Genomic DNA, 24,247 nt, shown 5'->3' with positions numbered 1-24,247 from the left:
CCTTTGTCAGTTGCTTCATTTGCAAATATTTTCTCCCATTCTGATGGTTGTCTTTTGGTCTTGTTTATGGTTTCCTTTGCTGTGCAAAAGCTTTTAAGTTTCATTAGGTCCCATTTGTTTATTTGTGTTCTTATTTCCATTTCTCTGGGAGCTGGGTCAAAAAGAATCTTGCTGTGATGTATGTCATAGAGTGTTCTGCCTATGTTTTCATCTAAGAGTTTGATAGTGTCTGCCCTTACACTTAGGTCTTTAATCCATTTTGAGTTTATTTTTGTGCATGGTGTCAGGGAGTGTTCTATTTTCATACTTTTACATGTACCTGTCCAATTTTCCCAGCACCACTTATTGAAGAGGCTGTCTTTTCTCCACTGTATATGCTTGCCTCCTTTATCAAAAATAAGGTGCCCATATGTGTGTGGGTTTATCTCTGGGCTTTCTATCCTGTTCCATTGATCTATATTTCTGTTTTTGTGCCAGTACCAAACTGTCTTGATTACTGAAGCTTTGTAATATAGTCTGAAGTCAGGGAGCCTGATTCCCCCAGCTCCATTTTTCGTTCTCAAGATTGCTTTGGCTATTCGGGGTCTTTTGTGTTTCCATACAAATTGTGAAATTTTTTGTTCTAGTTCTGTGAAAAATGCCAGTGGTACTTTGATAGGGATTGCATTGAATCTGTAGATTGCTTTGGGTAGTAGAGTCATTTTCACAATGTTGATTCTTCCAATCCAGGAACATGGTATATCTCTCCATCTATTTGTATCATCTTTAATTTCTTTCATCAGTGTCTTATAATTTTCTGCATACAGGTCTTTTGTCTCCTTAGGTAGGTTTATTCCTAGATATTTTATTCTTTTTGTTGCAATGGTAAATGGGAGTGTTTTCTTAATTTCACTTTCAGATTTTTCGTCATTAGTGTATAGAAATGCAAGAGATTTCTGTGCATTAATTTTGTATCCTGCTACTTTACCAAATTCATTGATTAGCTCTAGGAGTTTTCTGGTAGCATCTTTAGGATTCTCTATGTATAGTATCATGTCATCTGCAAATAGTGACAGCTTTACTTCTTCTTTTCCGATTTGGATTCCTTTTATTTCTTTGTCTTCTCTGATTGCTGTGGCTAACACTTCCAAAACTATGTTGAATAATAGTGGTGAGAGTGGGCAACCTTGTCTTGTTCCTGATCTTAGTGGAAATGGTTTCAGTTTTTCACCATTGAGGACAATGTTGGCTGTGGGTTTGTCATATATGGCCTTTATTATGTTGAGGAAAGTTCCCTCTATGCCTACTTTCTGCAGGGCTTTTATCATAAATGGGTGTTGAATTTTGTCGAAAGCTTTCTCTGCATCTATTGAGATGATCATATGGTTTTTCTCCTTCAGTTTGTTAATATGATGTATCACATTGATTGATTTGCGTATATTGAAGAATCCTTGCATTCCTGGGATAAACCCCACTTGATCATGGTGTATGATCCTTTTAATGTGCTGTTGGATTCTGTTTGCTAGTATTTTGTTGAGGATTTTTGCATCTATGTTCATCAGTGATATTGGCCTGTAGTTTTCTTTCTTTGTGACATCTTTGTCTGGTTTTGGTATCAGGGTGATGGTGGCCTCGTAGAATGAGTTTGGGAGTGTTCCTCCCTCTGCAATATTTTGGAAGAGTTTGAGAAGGATAGGTGTTAGCTCTTCTCTAAATGTTTGATAGAATTCACCTGTGAAGCCATCTGGTCCTGGGCTTTTGTTTGTTGGAAGGTTTTTAATCACAGTTTCAATTTCAGTGCTTGTGATTGGTCTGTTCATATTTTCTATTTCTTCCTGGTTCAGTCTCGGCAGTTTGTGCCTTTCTAAGAATCTGTCCATTTCTTCCAGGTTGTCCATTTTATTGGCATAGAGTTGCTTGTAGTAATCTCTCATGATCTTTTGTATTTCTGCAGTGTCAGTGGTTACTTCTCCTTTTTCATTTCTAATTCTATTGATCTGAGTCTTCTCCCTTTTTCTCTTGATGAGTCTGGCTAATGGTTTATCAATTTTGTTTATCTTCTCAAAGAACCAGCTTTTAGTTTCATTGATTTTTGCTATTGTTTCCTTCATTTCTTTTTCATTTATTTCTGACCTGATCTTTATAATTTCTTTCCTTCTGCTGGCTTTGGGGTTTTTTTGTTCTTCTTTCTCTAATTGCTTTAGGTGCAAGGTTAGGTTGTTTATTCGAGATGTTTCCTGTTTCTTGAGGTAGGCTTGTATTGCTATAAACTTCCCTCTTAGCACTGCTTTTGCTGCGTCCCATAGGTTTTGGGTCGTCGTATCTCCATTGTCATTTGTTTCTAGGTATTTTTTGATTTCCCCTTTGATTTCTTCAGTGATCACTTCGTTATTAAGTAATGTATTGTGTAGCCTCCATGTGTTTGTATTTTTTACAGGTCTTTTCCTGTAATTGATATCTAGTCTCATAGCGTTGTGGTCGGAAAAGATACTTGATACGATTTCAATTTTCTTAAATTTACCAAGGCTTGATTTGTGACCCAAGATATGATCTATCCTGGAGAATGTTCCATGAGCACTTGAGAAAAATGTGTATTCTGTTGTTTTTGGATGGAATGTCCTATAAATATCAATTAAGTCTATCTTGTTTAATGTATCATTTAAAGCTTGTGTTTCCTTATTTATTTTCATTTTGGATGATCTGTCCATTGGTGAGAGTGGGGTGTTAAAGTCCCCTACTATGATTGTGTTGCTGTCGATTTCCCCTTTTATGGCTGTTAGTATTTGCCTTATGTATTGAGGTGCTCCTATGTTGGGTGCATAAATATTTACAATTGTTATACCTTCCTCTTGTATCGATCCCTTGATCATTATATAGTGTCCTTCTTTGTCTCTTGTAATAGTCTTTATTTTAAAGTCTATTTTGTCTGATATGAGAATTGCTACTCCAGCTTTCTTTTGATTTCCATTTGCATGGAATATCTTTTTCCATCCCCTCACTTTCAGTCTATATGTGTCTCTAGGTCTGAAGTGGGTCTCTTGTAGACAGCATATATATGGGTCTTGTTTTTGTATCCATTCAGCCAGCCTGTGTCTTTTGGTGGGAGCATTTAATCCATTTACATTCAAGGTAATTATCGATATGTATGTTCCTATTCCCATTTTCTTAAATGTTTTGGGTTTGTTATTGTAGGTGTTTTCCTTCTCTTGTGTTTCTTGCCTAGATAAGTTCCTTTAGCATTTGTTGTAAAGCTGGTTTGGTGGTGCTGAACTCTCTCAGCTTTTGCTTGTCTGTAAAGGTTTTAATTTCTCCATCGAATCTGAATGAGATCCTTGCTGGGTAGTGTAATCTTGGTTGCAGGTTTTTCTCCTTCATCACTTTAAGTATATCCTGCCACTCCCTTCTGGCTTGCAGAGTTTCTGCTGAAAGATCAGATGTTAACCTTATGGGGATTCCCTTGTGTGTTATTTGTTTTTTTTCCCTTGCTGCCTTTAATATGTTTTCCTTATATTTAATTTTTGATAGTTTGATTAATATGTGTCTTGGTGTGTTTCTCCTTGGGTTTATCCTGTATGGGACTCTCTGTGCTTCCAGGACTTGATTAACTATTTCCTTTCCCATATTAGGGAAGTTTTCAACTATAATCTCTTCAAATATCTTCTCAGTCCCTTTCTTTTTCTCTTCTTCTTCTGGGACCCCTATAATTCGAATGTTGGCGCGTTTAATGTTGTCCCAGAGGTCTCTGAGACTGTCCTCAGTTCTTTTCATTCTTTTTTCTTTATCCTGCTCTGCAGTAGTTCTTTCCACCATTTTATCTTCCAGGTCACTTATCCTTTCTTCTGCCTCAGTTATTCTGCTATTGATCCCATCTAGAGTATTTTTAATTTCATTTATTGTGGTTTTCATCATTGCTTGGTTCCTCTTTAGTTCTTCTACGTCCTTGTTAAATGTTTCTTGCATTTTGTCTATTCTATTTCCAAGATTTTGGATCATCCTTACTATCATTATTCTGAATTCTTTTTCAGGTAGACTACCTATTTCCTCTTCATTTGTTAAGTCTGGTATGTTCTGACCCTGCTCCTTCATCTGCTGTGTGTTTTTCTGTCGTCTCATTTTGCTTATCTTACTGTGTTTGGGGTCTCCTTTTCACAGGCTGCAGGTTCGTAGTTCCTGTTGTTTTTGGTATCTGTCCCCAGTGGCTAAGGTTGGTTCAGTGGGTTGTGTAGGCTTCCTGGTGGAGGGAACTAGTGCCTGAGCTCTGGTGGATGAGGTTGGCTCTTGTCTTTCTGGTGGGCACGTCCACGTCTGGTGGTGTATTTTGGGGTGTCTGTGGCCTTATTATGATTTTAGGCAGCCTCTCTGCTAATGGATGGGGCTGTGTTCCTGTCTTGCTAGTTGTTTGGCATATGGTGTCCAGCACTGTAGCTTGTTGGTCGTTGAGTGAAGCTGGGTCTTGATGTTGAGATGGAGATCTCTGAGAGATTTTTGCCGTTTGGTATTACGTGAAGCTGGGATGTCTCTTGTGGACCAGTGTCCTGAAGTTGGCTCTCCCACTTCAGAGGCACGGCCCTGATGCCTGGCTGGAGTACCAAGAGCCTTTCGTCCACACGGCTCAGAGTAAAAGGGAGAAAAAATAGAAAGAAAGAAAGAAAGAAAGAAAGAGGCTATAATATAGTGAAGTAAAATAAAGCTATTGTAAAGCAAAGCTATACAGACAAAATCGCACCCAGAAGCATATACATATACACTCACAAATAAAGGAAAAGGGGAAAAATTAATATATCCTGCTCCCAAAGTCCACCTCCTGAATTTGGGATGATTCGTTGTCTATTCAGGTATTCACCAGATGCAGGCACATCAAGTTGTTTGTGGAGTTTTAATCCGCTGCTTCTAAGGTTGCTGGGAGAGATTTCCCCTTATCTTCCCTGTTCGCACAGTTCCTGGGGTTCAGCTTTGGATTTGGACCCGCCTCTGCGTGTAGGTCGCCTGAGGGCGTCTATTCCCCGCACAGACAGGACGGGGTTAAAGGAGCAGCTGCTTCGGGGGCTCTGGCTCCCTCAGGCCGCGGGGAGGGAGGGGTACAGAGGAGGCGGGGTGAGCCTGCGGCGGCCGAGGCCGGCGTGACGTTGCACCAGCCCGAGGCGGGCAGTGCGTTCTCCCGGGGAACTTGTCCCCGGATCACGGGACCCTGGCAGTGGCGGGCTGCACAGGCTCCCGGGAGGGGCGATGTGGAGAGTGACTTGTGCTCACACACAGGCTTTTTGGAGGCGGCAGCAGCAGCCCCAGCGTCTCACGCCCGTCTCTGGGGTCCGTGCTGATCGCCGCGGCTCACGCCCTTCTCTGGAGTTCGTTTAGGCGGCACTCTGAATCCCCTCTCCTTGCGCGCCGCGAAACAAAGAGGCAAGAAAAAGTCTCTTGCCTCTTCGGCAGCTGCAGACTTTTTCCCGGACTCCCTACCAGCCAGCTGTGGTGCGCTAACCCCTTCAGGCTGTGTTCACGCCGCCAGCCCCAGTCCTCTCCCTGCGATCCAACCGAAACCGAAACCCGAGCCTCAGCTCCCAGCCCCGCCCGCCGAGCAGCCAAGCCTCTCGGGCTGGTGAGTGCTGCTCCGCGCCGAGCCTCTGTGCGGGAGTCTCTCCGTTTTTTTCCTCTGCGCCCCTGTTGCTGTGGGGTCTGCGGTGATCGCCGCGGCTCGCGCCCTTCTCTGGAGTTCGTTTAGGCGGCGCTCTGAATCCCCTCTCCTTGCGCGCCGCGAAACAAAGAGGCAAGAAAAAGTTTCTTGCCTCTTCGGCAGCTGCAGACTTTTTCCCGGTCTCCCTCCCAGCCAGCTGTTGTGCGCTAATCCCTTCAGGCTGTGTTCTCCCCGCCAGCCTCAGTCCTCTCCCTGCGATCCGACCGAAGCCGAGCCTCAGCTCCCAGCCCCGCCCGCCCCGGCGGGGGAGCAGACAAGCCTCTCGGGCTGGAGAGTGCTGCTCGGCGCCGAGCCTCTGTGCGGGAATCTCTCCGTTTTTCCCTCTGCGCCCCTGTTGCTGTGGGGTCCGCGCTGTTCGCTGCGGCTCGCGCCCGTCTCTGGAGTTTGTTTAGGCGGCGCTCTGAATCCCCTCTCCTCGCGCACCAGGAAACAAAGAGGGAAGAAAAAGTCTTTTGCCTCTTCGGCAGCTGCAGACTTTTTCCCGGACTCCCTCTTGGCTAGCTGTGGTGCACTAACGCCTTCAGGCTGTGTTCACGCCGCCAACCCCAGTCCTCTCCCTGCGATCCGACCGAAGCCCGAGCCTCAGCTCCCAGCCCCGCCCGCCCCGGCGGGTGAGCAGACAAGCCTCTCGGGCTGGAGAGTGCTGCTCGGCGCCGAGCCTCCGTGCGGGAACCTCTCCGCTTTGCCCTCCGCACCCCTGTGGCTGCGCTCTCCTCCGTGGCTCCGAAGCTTCCCCCCTCTGCCACCCGCAGTCTCCGCCCGCGAAGGGGCTCCTAGTGTGTGGAAATCTTTCCTCCTTCACGGCTCCCTCCCACTAGTGCAGGTGCCGTCCCTATTCTTTTGTCTCTGTTTTTTCTTTTTTCTTTTGCCCTACCCAAGTACGGGGGGAGTTTCTTGCCTTTTTGGAGGTCGGACGTTTTCTGTCAGCGTTCAGTGGGTGTTCTGTAGGAGCTGTTCCACGTGTAGATGTATTTCTACTATATCTGTGGGAAGGAAGGTGATCTCCGCGTCTTACTCTTCCGCCATCTTCCCGAGGACTCCTATCAGTTGTTTTTCCCCACCCATTTTTTAACCTCGTTATTTTTAACGCTTTTTACAATTGGAAAAATGAGGCACAGAGACATTAAGTAACTTGTTGGAGTTGCACAGCTAATAATGGCAGAGCCAGGTTGTGGGTTCAGGCAATCAGATGTAGAGCCCACACTTTTGACATTATTGTACCATATTGTTTTTACAATCAGTTGTTATAGATAATGGTGAATGTTATGAATATCATATGCTTATAAATATAGTGTGAATTTTGTTAATATAATATGATGTAACAGTATAGAAATGTGAAAAATAGAAAGTAAAAATCCTCCAGTAATCTCTTATCCCAGATCTCTTATCTGTTAAGTTTTTCTATATCCTTTAACACTTTTCAATGCATATATAAAGTAAATATTTTTAAAACATAAATGAGAATCATATTAATATATACTGGCCTGTAACCACTCTATAATCATGGACAGATTTCTAAGTCAGAATATGTAAATCTGTTTTATTCTTTTAAAAATGTTTTATAGTATTTCATTCAGCTATGCCATGTTAACCAAATCCCCATTGATGTATATTTAGAGTTTTTCCAGATTTACATTTAAGTCCTTTTTAATGTATTATTTTCACATGTAGACTATTGATTTTTTTTTGGATAGTATGAAATATTCAGAACAGAAGAAGAGGAAAAAATAAAATCTCAGGGGCAAGATGTTACATCATCAGTATATTTCATGAAGCAAACCATCAGCAATGCCTGTGGAACAATTGGACTAATCCATGCTATTGCCAACAATAAAGACAAGATGCACTTTGGTAAATAATTTTTCATTACTGCTATCTTCCCCCTCCTTAAGTTATAAGTTAACTTATTGAGCAGTAGGTGGTGTTCTAGTTCTTTCTTTCGAAGTGTCAAATAAAGCTTTTCCTCCCTTCTTTCTTTTATAATGGGAATGTATATACTATTAGGGGAAATATTAATCCTCCCCAGGTTTAACAAACAAATAACTTAAGCCCTATCATTTATCCCAATATTCTTACATTCCTAACTTACCAGTGAAAGGGTTTTACCTGAGAAGTAGTTAGCATGCCTCTAGTATTTTCATATCTCAGTCTCTTTGAGATATCAAGCCTTTTCAATTTTATCATCTTTAATATTCTCAGAATCTGGATCAACCTTGAAAAAATTCCTGGAGGAGTCTGCATCAATGAGCCCTGAAGAACGAGCCAGATACCTGGAGAACTATGATGTCGGTACCTTTTTCTGTCTTGATCTCATGCGTGGGCAAAATTCTCTGGGATTGTAGATTCTGTTTGGGGGTTTGTCTTGAAACTGTATTTTATGCAATTATGGATTTTTGTTGTATCCATTAAAACAGGCCTTTTGTACTTTTGTAACATTATCTGAAATATCCATAAATGTTGATAAATTGCCACTTCTTTTCTACGTCCAGAGCTGAATGAGAGAAAAAAGGCAATTTGATTTAACAATTTATAAAATATCTTACGATTGACTGTTCCTTACCATTCCCTCCCTATAATAAATATATGCTTGGCAATACCCTGTGTGTCTTTCACTGGGAATTTGGAACAAGGCTGAAGACCAATGGAAAAAACAAAGGTTTAAAGGTAGATGTTAGAATATTCTCTAGCTATTTTATCAGTGTAATATTTTTGCATGTGTGAGGACACAGGCCACATAGTCTAAGACGTTTTAAATGATTGTACCATTTCACAGAATTGAGATTGGTATTTACATTTTATTCTATTTGAAATCTGTTTTTCTTTTGAAGGCTTTTTACCTTTTAATGACATTATTAAGTAGATTGTAAGTTCTTTGAAATTAGAAACAGTATAGTGTACAAATTATTTGGCTAGAACAATGTGTTAGGCAGAGTTTGTGCCCAATAAATCCATTGACTTGATTATGTTGTTTTAGCATTCTAATATACTTTGATTATTTTAAGTTGTTTTTTCTTTAAAAAACCTGCTGATCTCATAGAATGTCTTTATTTTACATAAAAATAAAATGAATAACATAAAAGTCACCAGTAATCCCACCAATGAGAGGTAGCCATCATTTATATTTTTAATAGGGAGTATATAATTGTATACACAATTTTTTGAAACAAAAATTTGATCACACTGTAATATTGTTTTATAACTTGCTTTTTTCACATAACTTATCACAAACATATTACATACCAGTAAGTATATATTTGACATCATCATTTAATGGCTGCCTAGCTTTCCATAGTGTAGTATTTTATTTCACCAATAAATTATTGTCAGAAATTTAATATTTTTCCCTTTTTTCCACCATTTGAAAAAATACTACAAGGTATATATCATTGTAGCTAAGTCTTTGCAAATATCATTAGTTATATATAATTATGTACAGTTATATGTAAATATATAAACTCCTCGAAGAGAAATCGCTGGACCAAATAGTTTGCATGTTTTTAAAGCTTTGATTCTTATTGCCAAATTGCCATTCATAAAGGTACTTTCACCCGTAGTTTACTTTGACTATTTCTCTTCATCTTTGTTAATAGTGGGTATTATAAGAGCATTTTTTTTTTTTTTAAGTTCATGAACCTAAAATCTCTAGCTTCTGATAAATGCATGCCTTTTGCTTCACATTTCTAAAGTGCTGACTGAAGCTGCATGATTAAACATAAATACAGCCAGAGCTGCAGAATAGCATGTAACCTGGAGAAACAGATGAGCTAAGCTTCTTCAGTCTCTATCTGTGAGATGCTTACTTTATTCTAGTCTCAGTTGAATAAAGTGTTAAATGTTAGTTCCAGCAATTAAATAAGGTAAATGACTCCCACTTACCCCTGGCAATTACAAATAAGCAGATACTCAGTTTCCTAAGGTTTCAGAGATTTGTGGGTTGGAAAGCACAGCAATTCATTTGCTTACTCAGAAATCATTCTTAAATATTTAGAGTTAAACTGTTCCAAAAATCTCCTCCAATTTGTTGTTTCTTAACAAGGCTTTAGATGTTAAAATTGAGCATTGTTTTCATTTAAAAAGTTGGATATAGTCATTTTTTCCTGTTAATACTTTATATTCTTATTACAGGCCATTCGAGTTACTCATGAGACCAGTGCCCATGAAGGTCAGACTGAGGTATTTCACATTTTTCAAAACTTTTCCTGCCACTTGTAAATTTAACCACAGTTCTGTTGTATGACATGTAGTTTTAGAAAATTATTGGGACTTTTTTTCCTTGAGGGAATTTGCTTATGTAAAAGTAGTCATAAAGTAGCCCAAGAACATGTTTTGACAAACTGTTAATATGCACTTTGATAACAGCCATCTCAGTTTGTCTAATCATTTAGACAGATTGCAGATTGTGTGCTGTTTGCTTTGGCTAACGGGTGGTCTGCGTGTTCCCCATCAGGTTCCTTTGACTTGCAAGTGTTTTGAGAAAAATACCTGCCCTGTAGTAAAGGTAGATAGCCAGTATGGTTTTCAAGAGCCTTTATCATGCTCAGCTTCTAGCAAAAAGCTGTAACATTCTCTTTACTCAGGAAATCTGTTCTGGGGCAATGTGATGATCTCCACCATCTTTACTCTGTTAGCTAGTTATTTCTTCAGATAGGTCACCTCTCCTCTCCTTCTCTTGTCTCTTTTTTCATTCTCTTTTTCATGAGGGATTCCCTCCTTCCATTTCTCCTTTTTCTGCCCTCAAAACCTCACCCTCCCACTCTTGGGGGAAGTTTGTCAGAAGGTATTTCAGTCAAAATGAATAGAATTTAATTAAAATCGTTCGGTGTATTTATAACACATTTAAGTGTTAATACCAGAGAATTATAGATTTTCTTCTTTCTTATCCCATGCATGACTTGGAACCATACTTTTTCATGTACAAAGATGACATTGCCTTTATGCTTTAAAAATACTTGAAAAAATACTGATTTAAGAGTATGGAACTTAAATATTCCCACTATCTTCAAAAAATTTTTTTTAAGGAGAAAACAATTTGATACTATGATATAACTGCAGTTTTTCATAGCTCTGACTGGTAACTGTGAATGTTTATAATAAAACCATTTAGGAATTTAAACATTAATTCTCCCTGTAATTGTATCATACCTTCTTGGTTGCTCTCAGGTTCTGCTTTCAGAGGTGTGTACCATTGCTTTTTTGACTAAGTTTACATACACAGACGCACACACAAACAAGTGGCATGTCTAAGTGGTTTCGACACCATATTGGAAATGAATGGGATGCTCTGTTTCTCGTATTGCTTTTTACGATCTTGAGCATGTTCTTAATCTTCACTGTGCTTTGCTTTTTTTTGTTTACAAATTTGTAGTGTTAAAATTAGCAGTGATGGTGGAGATCAGCATGAAATTATTGTAAAATATGAAAACCGTTAATTGTAGTAAAGCAGTTAAATGCTTTAATACCTGTTTACTTAAAAAAAAATTGTCTTTATGGTACCTCCTCTTGCCTCCTTTTTGGCCTGTATCCAAATTACGGCTTTTAATACCTCCTTTTAGATGATGTTCACATCTCCTTCTCTAGACCTAAACTCCTTCCCTCTGTAGACTCTTTTATTTTATATGATTCCTACTATTTGCATTTTAGCTATTTGTTTTCATATTCTTCATTTATTTAAGATGTATATTTTTTTCACATTGTAACAGCTCTGAAATTAGGGCGTATCTTACAGTTGATTTTGTAATTTACTTGGTGGTATTACCTTCTTTAGTGGTACATAAAATGATGCATCTTAAAACCACTGGTGTCTTAGATTTGCTGAAATGTGGTGTCTTATCTCCCTTACTGTGGCTCTTCGACCTAGGATTGGTGTTCGATTCCTGTGGATATGCCCCAGAGTATCCAACACCATTCCTTTGTGCATAGGCACAACACATAATTATTAATTCACCAGAATTAGCTCAAAACTAACCTTAGTGGTGTAAGAACTACCAAAAGAGGCTAAATCTTGGTGTTCTGTAGTCCCCTGAGTAAACCAAACATACTATTAGCCACTGTTCCTCAATAGGGCACTATTAACATTTTGGGACGAGTTTAGCTCTTTGTTGTGTGGGCTGTTTTGTGCATTCCAGGGTGGAATATAGATTATTATATTCTAGCCGCTGTATGTTAGTGACTCCCAGTCACTGAGAGAACAAAAACCCAACCATACATTTCCAAATTCAGTATCAACCACCTTAAACCTCCTGCACCAGGGACAGGTTTTGCGATCCCTTTATTTCTGGTTCATCTACCATCTGTGGACTTAAGAGTCTTTGACATATTATTATCTCCATTGCTCTCTGTATTCCAGCACACTGTTTTTTGTCAGTTCCTACGACGCACCTCAGTCTTTCCCATTTGTATTTGTTTGGTTTTGCTGCCATAGCAAAATACCACAAACTGGAAGACTTAAACAACAGAAATTTATTTTCTCACAGTTCTGGAGGCTAGAAGTCAATATCAGGGTGCCATCAGGGTTGGTTTCTGCTGAGGCCTCTCTTCCTGACTTGTAGACGGTTGTCTTTTCACTGTGTCCTCACATGGCTTTTCTTCTTTGTGCACCTGGAGAGAGAGAGAGAAGTCTCTAGTGTCTCTTCCTCTTCTTATAAGGACACCAGCCCTATTGGATTATGGCCTCATCCTTATGACCTCATTTAATCTTAATTACTTCTTTTTTTTTTTTAATAAATTTATTTATTTTATTTTTGGCTGCGTTGGGTCTTCGTTGCCGCGCGCGGGCTTTCTCCAGTTGCGGTGAGCGGGGTCCACTCTTCGTTGCTATGCACGGGCTTCTCACTGTGGCGGCTTCTCTTGTTGCGGAGCATGGGCTCTAGGTGCACAGGCTTCAGTAGTTGTGGCTCGCGGGCTCTAGAGCGCAGCCTCAGTAGTTGTGGCGCACGGGCTTAGTTGCTCTGCGGCATGTGGGATTCTCCCGGACCAGGGCTCAAACCCGTGTCCCCTGCATTGGCAGGCGGACTCTCAACCACTGCGCCACCAGGGAAGCCCCTTAATTACTTCTTAAAAGCTCTGTCTCCAAACACAGTCACATTGGGGATTAGGGCTTCAGTCTATGAATATTTGGAGAACATCGTTCAGTCCGTAGTACCATCTTTGTGCTTTGTAAGGGCCCAGTCCTTGTCCAGGTACCCTTCCACTTTACATAGTTGGTACCTTGTCATCCTTCAGGTTTCACCTTAAAAGTCATTTTTCAGACAGGCTTTCTTTCATTACCGTCAAGTAGGGCCACCTCAGTGAATTTTCTGTCATAAAATCCTTTTTATTTGTATTTGTATTTGTATTTCTTCCTGGCATTTTTTAATCTACGATAGTTTTTTTGTTTGTTTATTCCATTTATTTCATAGAATAGGAGTCCCATGAGGACGTGGGTCTTTTTTGTCATATTTACCTTGAATCCCCAGGACAGTGCTTGGCAATGGACAGTATATAGGCATTTATGAAAAAGTGCATAGTATAAAAGTAAGGAGCACAGGATGCAGGTTTGTATACTGACTGTACTATTTAGTAGCTTAGGCAAGATACTTTCCTTAGAGTAAAATGAAAAGAATAGCATCTACCTTATGGGATTGCTGTGAAGATTAATGAGTTAATCATATAAAGTGCTTATAATAGTGCCTGGTATTTAATGGGCCCTCAGTAAATACTAGGTGGTGATTTTGTTTTACCAGGCTTTCAGAAAAATGCATATGAATGGCAGAGGACGAGCTGAAGCAATAGGGTGAAGCCAGATCAAGGGGTGGCTTGAATTTTATAAACAATGGGGAGTCACCAAAGATGGTATGTTTAGTGTTCAGCATATTGAGTTTAAGGTGAGTAATGGGTCATCTGTGAAGAAGTTGGATTTGGAGTCTAAAGCTCCAGGGCAATATCTGGAGTTCTGTATTTGGTCGGAGAGTAGTTAGAACCTTGAGAATTCTACAGAGGGAGAACAGTGGTGAACCACAATGAATCCCTGGGGCACATAGGTGTTAAAGGAGTGGGTGGAAGAAAAGGAGCCAGTAATAACAGTGTAATAACAACTGACATCATTGATACTCTCTGTCAGAACGCTTTCATGGGAATGGAGTAGGCAGGAGCCTTATTGCATGCAGAGACTTGTAGACTAAATGAGAAATCAGTAAGATGAGCCACCAAAACACAGTAGCCTCTTTAGAAGATTGGCCACTTGTATGTTCTGAATCCCACCATGATCGTCTGGCAGACTCTGGCTAATCCAGAAATTTGGACGGTAGCCCCACCTCACTTATGCTTCATTAACCTACGCTGAAAGTTACTGCTTTCATGTTTCACTTAAGTTTGGTAAGATAGAAGAACAACAATGGGATATGAGGAAATTAAATTAAAAGTGTTTTTTTTAATTGTGAACAAATACAGTGAGACAGTAATGGAAACAGTATGCAAGTCAAATGTAAAGGCAAGAAAAGAAAAATCCAAAAGAATATTTTATTTGCCTTCAGACTCTAGTTTTACTTCATCAATACTTACCTAAAAAGCCATTTCTAAAGTTTGTGATTTGCCCACATTAATTAAGGAGCCAGCCCAGATATGAGTAGAGATCGCCTGATGATTTATTATTTATTTAACTTTTTACAAAAAGAATAAATTTATTATATTGCTCAGGAACCTCCATACAAATTTATAGTAATAATGAAAAATAATAGAAACTGACACAATTGTTCTATGTATGTATTAAACAAACATGCCAGTATGGAAAATGTAGCAAAAAATGCTTTTAGTATTTATGTTTTTTTTTTAACTTCAAATCTTTTTTTAGCTAATTTTAGAACAGTCGAAATCAAACATTTTTGTGGGATTTTTTTCTTAATATTTTATCATGAGTATTTTCTTCATCAAAACCTCTTTATAAATAATTCCTTTTGGCACTGTACTCTCATGTGAATGAACCATAATTTACTTTCCAGTTACCTTAACTTTTGATATTTAGATTGTTTTCAGTTTCTCAAGTTAAACATATAACTTCATTGAATATCTTTGTTTATTCATATATTCATTCTAGGTTCTTTCTTTAAGATCATTTCCTGTAGGTAGAATTACCTTGAGTCGAAGGGATGAACATTTTTCAAGTTCTTGTTACCTAATATGAAATTATTGTCTGTCTTTCATTTGATTAACCTAGTAATCTGTTTGAGCACCTGCTATGCCAGGTATGGTGCTAGGAACTATATATACAGAGATAAATAAGATGCAGTTTGTGTCTTCGAGGATCTCTTAACTTCAGTGGAGATAGCTTCAAAAGTAGCCATTGCCAGTGTTGAATTCTGTTTTTAAATTTTGGCTTGTTTGATAGAGGGAAATAATGTGGTTGATTGCTAAGACCATTCAAAGATCTGTTGTAAAAGTTTATGAAATGAATTTCAATCATGAAATTAAATTGTAATTAATTTACAAGTGAAATGTGTAATCTACTTTGGTTAGTGTTGTCCTATAAGAGAAGGTTTTTTTGACTATTGGGAAAGCAGTGGGTAAGTTCTGATTTCAAGTATGTGTTCACATATATGTATACACAATTTAAAATAAATTGTGTGTGCGTGTATGTATATGTATGTGTCTAGTTGGCTTTTTTGGCCCAATCAGTGCAGACTCTCAGTGATGGGGGAGGAAATAGTGTCAAGTTTTATCTTTATTAGATGTATAAGTATAGTTTGCATGGCTTCATTTTACTCTGAAGTATAGTTTTTCATTATTTTGATTATGTTAGAATTACAAGGAGTTAAGATGCTCTCACATTTATTTTCCTTCTTTAGGGATTTATTTTCTTCTTTCCTTGACTCTGAAAGAAACAGAAGATATTAGGAAGAAACTTAGTTCTTATAGAATGTACAATTTAAGGTCCCGATTGTTTTGGGGGAATCAGATGGGAACAGTAAATGAAACTCGGATGCAAAGTACCATGCATTTTAAGCTGTATAGTCCAGTTTTGTCAAGAAATCTGAAATTGCATCTTTCTGGTCTTTCTTTTTGTTTTCCATTTATTTTTCATATCCCATTTTCTCTATTCCATTCCAACAAGATGTAAGGTAGATCCTTTTGGGGCAACTTCATTTTATGTCATTCTTAAAATTGAGAAATGCTCTGGAACTTCTGTCCTAACTCCTTACACTTTTGCCTTTTTCTCTCCTTCTGTTGTTATCATTTTTTCTGTATAACATTCCCTGAATAGAAGCTGGTTTAAAGCGTATGTGTGGAGTTGAATGGGAGAGCTGAGTTTGAAGGAGGAAGTACAAATTAGGATTAGTCATAGTGGGGGAAATTTTATTGAAATGGTTCTTTTTTTGATCCTTTGTTTTCAAGCGTGATATTGTCTCCGTACATGTAATCAGTTCTTCTTTATCTAATATCACTTGAAAATGAAAGATGGTTAAATGGATTAAATTAGTTGTTGAAAGGGTCAGAATGTAGTTACTACTCTGTCCTGTTTACACTTTTTTCCCTTTCTTAGGTTAACAAATATTTTGTCCTAAATGAATCAAAATAGTCTGTTTTTTATTCTTTCTGCATCGTCTTCTTCTTCTTATTATTTTCTCCAATATCAGGGTTTTGGAAAAGGAGATATATAACTATTATTATTTTAAAGTAACTTCTTATTTTGAACTCATCAGTTTACTCTTCCAGACCTGACTAGATGTAATTCTTCTACCTAAAAATGTCTCCAGCAATAAAAATAAAGTTGAGGTTGTAATGATATTTGAGGATGGTGGATTTTTCTGTTTTCATTTTAACCACAACCTTCCAAAACAAAGGGTTAAGATTTAAGATTCTTTTCGTTTGTAGTCAATGAGAATCTTATTGGAGCTACTCTCAAATTGTAAAAAAAAAAAAAAAATAAAATAAAATAAAATAGGGCTTCCCTGGTGGCGCAGTGGTTGAGAATCTGCCTGCCAATGCAGGGCACACGGGTTCGAGCCCTGGTCCGGGAGGATCCCACGTGCCGCGGAGCGGCTAGGCCCGTGCGCCACGGCTGCTGAGCCTGCGCGTCTGGAGCCTGTGCTCCGCAACAAGAGAGGCCGCGATAGTGAGAGGCCCGCGCACCGCGATGAAGAGCGGCCCCCGCTTGCCGCAACTAGGGAAAGCCCTCGCACAGAAGCGAAGACCCAACACAGCCAAAAATAAATAAATTAATTAATTAATTTTTAAAAAATCGTATAAAAAAAAATAATCCAGAACTAGGGAAAATAATAAAGAGGTTAAATTTTTAAAAAAAATAAAAATAAAGAATTTCTAGGACTTAGTTTTGGCCAGCTTAACAATGGTAAGCTTGAGTGTAATGTAAAGTGTAGAGATATAGGTCATTATCTTAATAGGGATTTTGGAGAATTGTAAACGGAAGTGAGAAAATACAGTTGTTAAACCAGTAAGAGAAAAAAGTCTTTAAAGAATATCTAGAAATCTGTGGATATCTTGATTTATTTGGTGAGCAAAATGAAGAAATTTGCCATTTTCCATGGAATATATAGTGGTATTTTGTGTATTTCGATATCTAGCCCATGTTTCACTCTGACTTCTTTGCCAACTGAACATGGATACTTTGTAGGAAAGTTTGCATCTTTTGCATGAATCTGGTTTTACTTTCCTATTTTAAATTTGGACCTCAAATTTAGTGTAATTCAATATATTATACTGAAATTTATTCAAATCTACAGGAGTCCATTTGGAATTAATTTATAATTTTGATTTTAAACTTTTAAAGTTTTATATATGTGTACATATCCTCGTGCATGTATGCCTACATTTATAATTTTACTTCTTTTCATGGCATTTGGAAGCCCTAGAGAAGTTCCTAGTTTTTTTCCTTTCCATGTGACATTTTTTTAGACTCAGTGGTATCTCTAAAGTTTGAAAGGACATGTCCTATTCTGGAAATAACTTAAATTTAATTGTCAAGATTAAGTATATATTTTATCAGGTCAATAAAAGGAATGATTTTGTAGGTATTCAAGACAAAAGAGTCTCACCATGAGATACCTGGGGTTGCTGGAAACATTGGGAATCATTTTGGGGTGTTACAGTATCAGTCTTGATTATTCTTAAGTGTCATTTATGGGTGAATGCAATGGAAATTGACATGCTTATCAATTGCCAAGTATTCTCATCTTCTTAAATTCTCACTGCTTTTAAAAGTATGTCTGTCATCTTATTATAATGATGGTTACCATTTACTGAACGCATCTTATGTGGTAGGCATTATACTAAGCACTGTGTGTATCCTACTCTAATCTTCTCAATTCCTTAAGATAGATGTTATCCCATTTTACAGACTGGAAGACAAAGAAGTTACTAACTTGTCCAAAGTCACACAGCTAGTAAGTACTGTCCATGCTCTTAAGGCAACAAAATGTATAGATAAATAAAAATTGCTAAAACAAACAAGCTCTTAGTCAATAGTAGATTTTTCCTTATATTAAACATAAAGTCTTACCCATAAACCAACCACAGTCTTTTGGTAATTATGTTATCTATGTTTTGGAAAACAGTAATTATTTTAAGTACCTACCAGCCAATGATCCCTTTATATTTAGGAAATTACACGGTTATAATGATATTTTTCTTAGTAACAGGATGCCCTTTTAGATGGGAAAACATTTTGGGTGTAAGCCAAAATCTACTTGCTTTATTTTGACATTTCAGAATAATTTAGATTTAAGCACTTAGGATAAACTACCAAACACTTGATTTCTTAATTAAGAAGTAATACTAGTCTAACCCTCTGCCCCCTTTGTTAAAAGGTCTGTATCATTTCTTTTTAGCCTTTACAACATTTCTAATTCTTTGGTTATTATTAAGTACTTTAAAGAGTAATCTCTTTATTTTTTGTACACCCAGAGAATGTATATTAACTGAAGGAAAAGTAATTTGGCTTTTTAGACCGACACACTCTTTCCACCTTTTTATTAAAGGTTTGAAAATTTTTTTTTTTTTTTTAGCCTTCATGGCATTTCTAATTTTGTGGTTATTAAACAGTTTAAAGGGTAGTTGACTCATTTTTTCATATACAAAGTGACATACACATTAACTGTGAAGGAAAAGTAGTTTGGCCTTTTAGGACCCAGGTATTTTGGTTTCTTTCTGAACTAGTTATAACTTTGAAGATAGAAAAATTTGAACTGTTGATTGTTTTGGGAATACAGCTAGAGATAGTAATAGGTTTGCCTCTATGAATTAGGTAGTTGACAGTTGATGGGTGGGTGGCTTTGTGTGACATGAAAACACTGAAATTGGAGCCAGGAGTCATGGGTTCTGCCTCTGCTTTGAGAGTCACTAGTTATATGACTGTGGGCAAGTCAACTAAATCCTTGTGCCTCTAAAAGACCCCGACACTGCCCTGATGCTCATGGGCTGTGTCCAAATAGCTCACCCTGTATTTTTTTTTTTTTTTAACTCAAGAGGATTTAAGTCAGAATCAGAATGCTTAAAAATCTCAAAATGAATGTCTATACCTAATTCCTTTATGCAAAAAATATTTGTTAAACTCCTTAGAGTACTTTCTGAAGAGCAAATCATTTAATTCCTAGAGTTTTTGAAAAGCCTGTTCTGGTTTTTTCAAAACTGTAATGAAGAGATAGGTTATATTGCAGTGGTGTACGTGAAGTCACATTATACCGTTGCAGACCCACGCAGTATAAGCAGACGGGGCACGGGTTCAGTGTTAATGTCCTGGCAGACATTGATGTCATTAATAATTCTAATGAAATACATAATTTTTGACAACTTTGGATTCCTCTACCAGAACTGAAAAACTGAGGAAATGAGTTCTTTATTCAGATGCTCTAGAAAGTGAGCTCTTTATTAAAATCTTCTGAAAGACTCAAGAATAAGCTGTAGATATTTGATCTTTTCCAGTTAGTGTGGAAAGGAAATTGGCTATTTATTCTGAAGATTCTACTCACAGTTTAAATTTTCATATTTGAAAGCAAAGCTAACTTAGTTACTTCAGCAGCTAATATTATGACAATGTAAAAGTTGGTGAATATGTCTTTAATATTTGTAATTCTAAGAGAAAGCCTAGGAATATTAAGATTCCATAATAGCATTCTTCATATCAGTCTTTTCATCTCTTAATATAATATTACTTGAAAGTCCTTTCCTGAAACTAACACAATATTGTAAAGCAATTATACTCCATTAAAGATGTTAAAAAAAAAAAAGTCCTTCCCTGAATTATCATATAAACTTTCATTGGAATTGAAAATATATGTGATGTACACAGTTATGTCTATATTATGAATTAAATTACCTTTACAAATTGTACAGTTGGAAAAAATGTGTATATATTGTGTTCCTTTAGCTTTAGGAGGTAGAAATAAATATGACTAGAGTAAAAATTTAGAATTACTGGTTCTAATGTTTAACAACTCAACATGTTCATTTACTTATGGAAAACAATACTTAGTATGCTAGCACTATGATAGTGGATAAAAGGTTTTTCTAAGAGCATTACAAGGTAGTTACAAGTAAGACAGTCATAATGTAGTAACATACTGTCCTGTATTTGATATTGTAGAACAGTTGCCAAATAGAAACACATGCACACACACATGAACCTTGATGTATGGAACTCATTCAGGAGGGTGTGCTTTTGAACATATCCTTTCTTTTTTTCATTCCTTCCTCTTATATATGGAAAACATGACGATCAAAAAGAGGGCTAAAATTACCCATAGATAATCTGATAATGTTTGGGCAAAAATTGTATCTTCATCTTTAAATAGAAATGATCATAATTTCTACCTTAGTAGGATCATTGTGACACTCTAGCATCCACAGTTTAGAACATTTGGTATGTAATAGTAAGCACTAAATGCTAGCTATTATTATTGTTGGCTGATGAACATATAAAGATACCTGTGTGAATGTATTTACTACAGCATAGTTTATAAATGTAGAAAACTAGAAACAAACTAAAGATGCCATAATATGTTTATGGTACATCTATTTAAGGAATAATATGTTGTCGTGAAAAATAATGTAGATATATACTTATTGAGGTGGATAGATGCCCAAAATATATGGAAAGTGAAAGCAGCGTGAAGAATATGATTTTTTTTCTTTGTAAAAAACGTTAAAAATTTTAACAAATCGCTAAAGGTCAAGTATAGGCTGGTATGATACTATAAAATTCCTGTAAGCAGTGCCAAAGGGGAGCTCACATCCACTCTCCACAGACCTCACTGGGTGCCTATAAGCTTAAACCAGGGACAAGGCAAGAGAGAGGCCCAAGGTGCAGGCCTGGGGGAAGGAAGCAGCTTCTACTTTGGGAAGGGCCTGGATTCTTCTCCCTTATGGAATAAAACCTAACAATGCTGAGACAGAAAACCCTCCCTGGAGAAGGGAACAGAAAAAACTACCCCTTCAGGGGAGGTATAGGAAACTCCTATGAGAGAAATCAATGGAGGAGGGAAGGATCCCGTGAAAAGCCTTGTCCTTGATATCCAGGTACAAACAACCTACTTATGATGGAGGCTGAACCGTATCAACAAAGAATGCCTTCACCTTCCCACCGTTAGACCAGCCAGCACCAAGAAACAAGTGTCAAATGTGTGGGGTAGGCCAAGAGCATGAAGAGAGACCTTCTCTGAAGCATAGACTCTGAGAAAAATCCTAAAGCTATGAGTGGAACAAGAACATTGAAAAAGAAAGCATTCAGCAACCCAACTCCTACCCTAAGCACACAGTAATGCGAGGCAGATTTTAAGCTGGTAGATTACTGGGGATAACCATAGCAAAAACAAACCAAACAGCACAACTTCTAACTAGACTGACTCAAGTCCACACACTAAAGCCCTAGCAGAAGAGGAGGCATGCCCATTCCCAGACATAAATACATTTATCTCAGTCTCTCTGCTCCTACACAGGTTGTATGCCTTTTAAACAAAAATTATAAGACAAAGAAAACAAGAAAAATAACACACTGTCACAAGGCAAAGGAATCAACAGAATCAAACTCAGATATGATCCAGGTGTTGGAACTGTCAGATGCAACTTAAAATAACTGTGATTAATATGTTAAAGGCTCAAGTAGAAAAGGTAGACAACAGATACCAACAGATGGGGAATATCAACAGAGAGTTGGAAGCTCTAAGAAAGAATTGAATGGAAATCTAGTAATTAAAAACACAGTACCAGAGGTGAAGAATGCCTTTAATGGATTTGCCAGTAGACTTGCGCAAATGTTGAGGAAAGAATCAGAAAATGTGAAGATAAATTGCTAGAAATTTACCCAAACTGAATCACAAACATAAAAAATCATGGGAAGAAACCCCACAAAACCCCCCAGATCACCTGAGAGCTGTGGGTCAATTTCAGATGATCTAATATGTGCAGGTAGAATCAGAAGGAAAAGAGAGGAACTTCCTTTGTGGTCCAGTGGTTAAGACTCCACGCTCCCAATGCAGGGGACCCGGGTTCGATCCTTGGTCAGGGAACTAGATCCCACATGCTGCAACTAAAGATCCCGCATGCTGCAACTAAAGGATCCCGTGTGCCACAACTAAAGATCCCACATGCTTCAGTGAAGATCCCACACGCAGCAACGAAGATACCGTGTGCCGCAACTAAGACCCGGCGCAGCCAAATAAATAAATATTTTTTAAAAAGAAGAAGAAGAAGGTTTTTAAAATGCTGAAAGAATTCGATGGAACAAAAATATTTTTCAAAAATACAGGATAAATAAAGTCTTTTAGACAGACAAAAACTGAGAGAATTCATTACAAGCTTACTTGCACTACAACTTGAATCTACACAAAGAATTGGTGAACGCTGGAAATGGAACAAGTGAAGGTAAATATAAAATAAATTTTGTTTTTTAAATTGTTCTAAAAAATGATTAAGTGCTCATGGATAGACCATATTATGGATCAGAAAATAAATCTTAAAATTTTTTTTTAAATTATACAAAGAATATTTTCTAACCATAATGGAATTAAATTAGGAATTAATAACAGTAAAAAGTATCTGGAAAATCCCCATATATTTAGAAATTAAACAATACATTTCTAAATAGCTCGTTGGATCAAAGAGGAAGTCACAGAGAACATGAGAAAACATTTAAAAAAAATTTTTAAATTGAAGTATAATTGATTTACAATGCTGTGTTAGTTTCTGGTGTACAGCAGAGTGATTCAGTTATACATATATATGTATATTCTTTTTCATATTCTTTTCCATTATGGTTTATTACAGGATATTGAATATAGTTCCCTGTGCTATACAGTAGGACGTTGTTGTTTATCTATTTTTTATATAGTAGTTTGTATCTGCCAATTCCAAACTCCTAATTTATCCCTCCCCTACCCCCCTTTCCCCTTTGGTAACCATAAATTTGTTTTCTGGAAAACATTTTGAACTGAATGAAAAATTATTAAATATATCAAAATTTACAGGTTGCAGCTAAAGCAGGGATTAGAGAAAAATCTGTAACATTAAATGCTTATAGTAGAAAAGAAAAGGCAGGGGTTAGAGAAAAAATCTATAGCACTAAATGCTTATAGTAGAAAAGAAAAGGATACTGAAGAGACATGACAAAAAAATTCAATACCTGCTCCAAGATTAGATCCTGAGGGGAAATGCTACAAAAGACATGAATGGATCAACTGACAAAATTAAAATATGGATGGAAGGTTAGACAGAAGTCTAACGTGACATCCAACCTACACACATCCTAACACAGCCCATATCTATATGAAATTATGAAGGTGATAACTGCTGTTATAAAAGAGAATTTTCTTTTTTAATTAATTAATTATTTTTGGCTGTGTTGGGTCTTTGTTGCTGTGCACGGGCTTTCTCTAGTTGCAGTGAGCGGGGGCAACTCTTCTTTGCAGTGCACGGACTTCTCATTGCAGTGGCTTCTCTTGTTGCAGAGCATGGGCTCTAGGCGCATGGGTTTCAGTAGTTGTGGCATGCGGGCTCAGTAGTTGTGGCTTGCAGGCTTAGTTGCTCCGCGGCATGTGGGATCTTCCCGGACCAGGGCTTGAACCCCTGTCCCCTGCATTGGCAGGCGGATTCTTAACCACTGTGCCACCAGGGAGGCCCCTGGTACACGGATTCTTAACCACTGTGCCACCAGGGAAGTCCAAGAGAATTTTCTTAGTCTTAAGAAATACTGAAGTAGTTAGGGGTAAAGGACCATGATATATATAACTTATCCTCAGATGGTTCAGGAGGAAAAAAAAAACAACTATGTAGAGAGAGAGGAAGAGAGCAAGAGAGTGTAAGTACAGATGATAAAGCAAATTAGGGTAAAATGTCATAGGTAAATCTAGGTGTTTCCTGTACTCTTTTTGTAACTCTTTGTAAATTTGACATTTTTTTTTAAGTTTTAAAAAACATTCTTCAAAAATGGCAAAAGAAGAGAGCCATCATACTTGAAGTTAGAAATCACTCTTCTCCCAGTAAGCACTGTGAGGGATGAGGTAATGTCTGCCTCCAGAACAAAGACAGGTTTGCTTACTGCTTATTATAATACATCAGTTTCCCCAAGCTCAGTGTTCCTCTCCTGTAATGCAG

General features: G+C 37.8%; 1 protein-coding gene across 5 annotated transcripts in view; it reads left to right on the top strand.

The window, feature by feature from the left end:
- Positions 1-24,247, top strand: part of UCHL3 (ubiquitin C-terminal hydrolase L3) — a 50,647-nt gene that overhangs the window by 14,751 nt on the left and 11,649 nt on the right. For 2 of the 5 annotated variants that reach the window (XM_082434892.1, XM_082434894.1), the window contains 5 exons: positions 7,366-7,522; positions 7,871-7,956; positions 9,797-9,844; positions 13,393-13,442; positions 18,000-18,045. In XM_082434892.1, coding sequence (XP_082291018.1) covers positions 7,366-7,522; positions 7,871-7,956; positions 9,797-9,844; positions 13,393-13,442; positions 18,000-18,045 — 387 coding nt within the window. Of the gene's footprint in view, positions 1-7,365; positions 7,523-7,870; positions 7,957-9,796; positions 9,845-13,392; positions 13,443-17,999; positions 18,046-24,247 lie in introns of those variants that run through there. The other 3 variants (XM_082434895.1, XM_082434893.1, XM_082434896.1) reach the window with 2 other exon arrangements.

This window comes from Balaenoptera physalus (genome assembly GCF_965194825.1).
Source record: "Balaenoptera physalus genome assembly, chromosome: 18".
Classification (NCBI taxonomy): Eukaryota; Metazoa; Chordata; class Mammalia; order Artiodactyla; family Balaenopteridae; genus Balaenoptera; species Balaenoptera physalus.
This window is presented reverse-complemented; position numbering and strand designations above follow the sequence as displayed.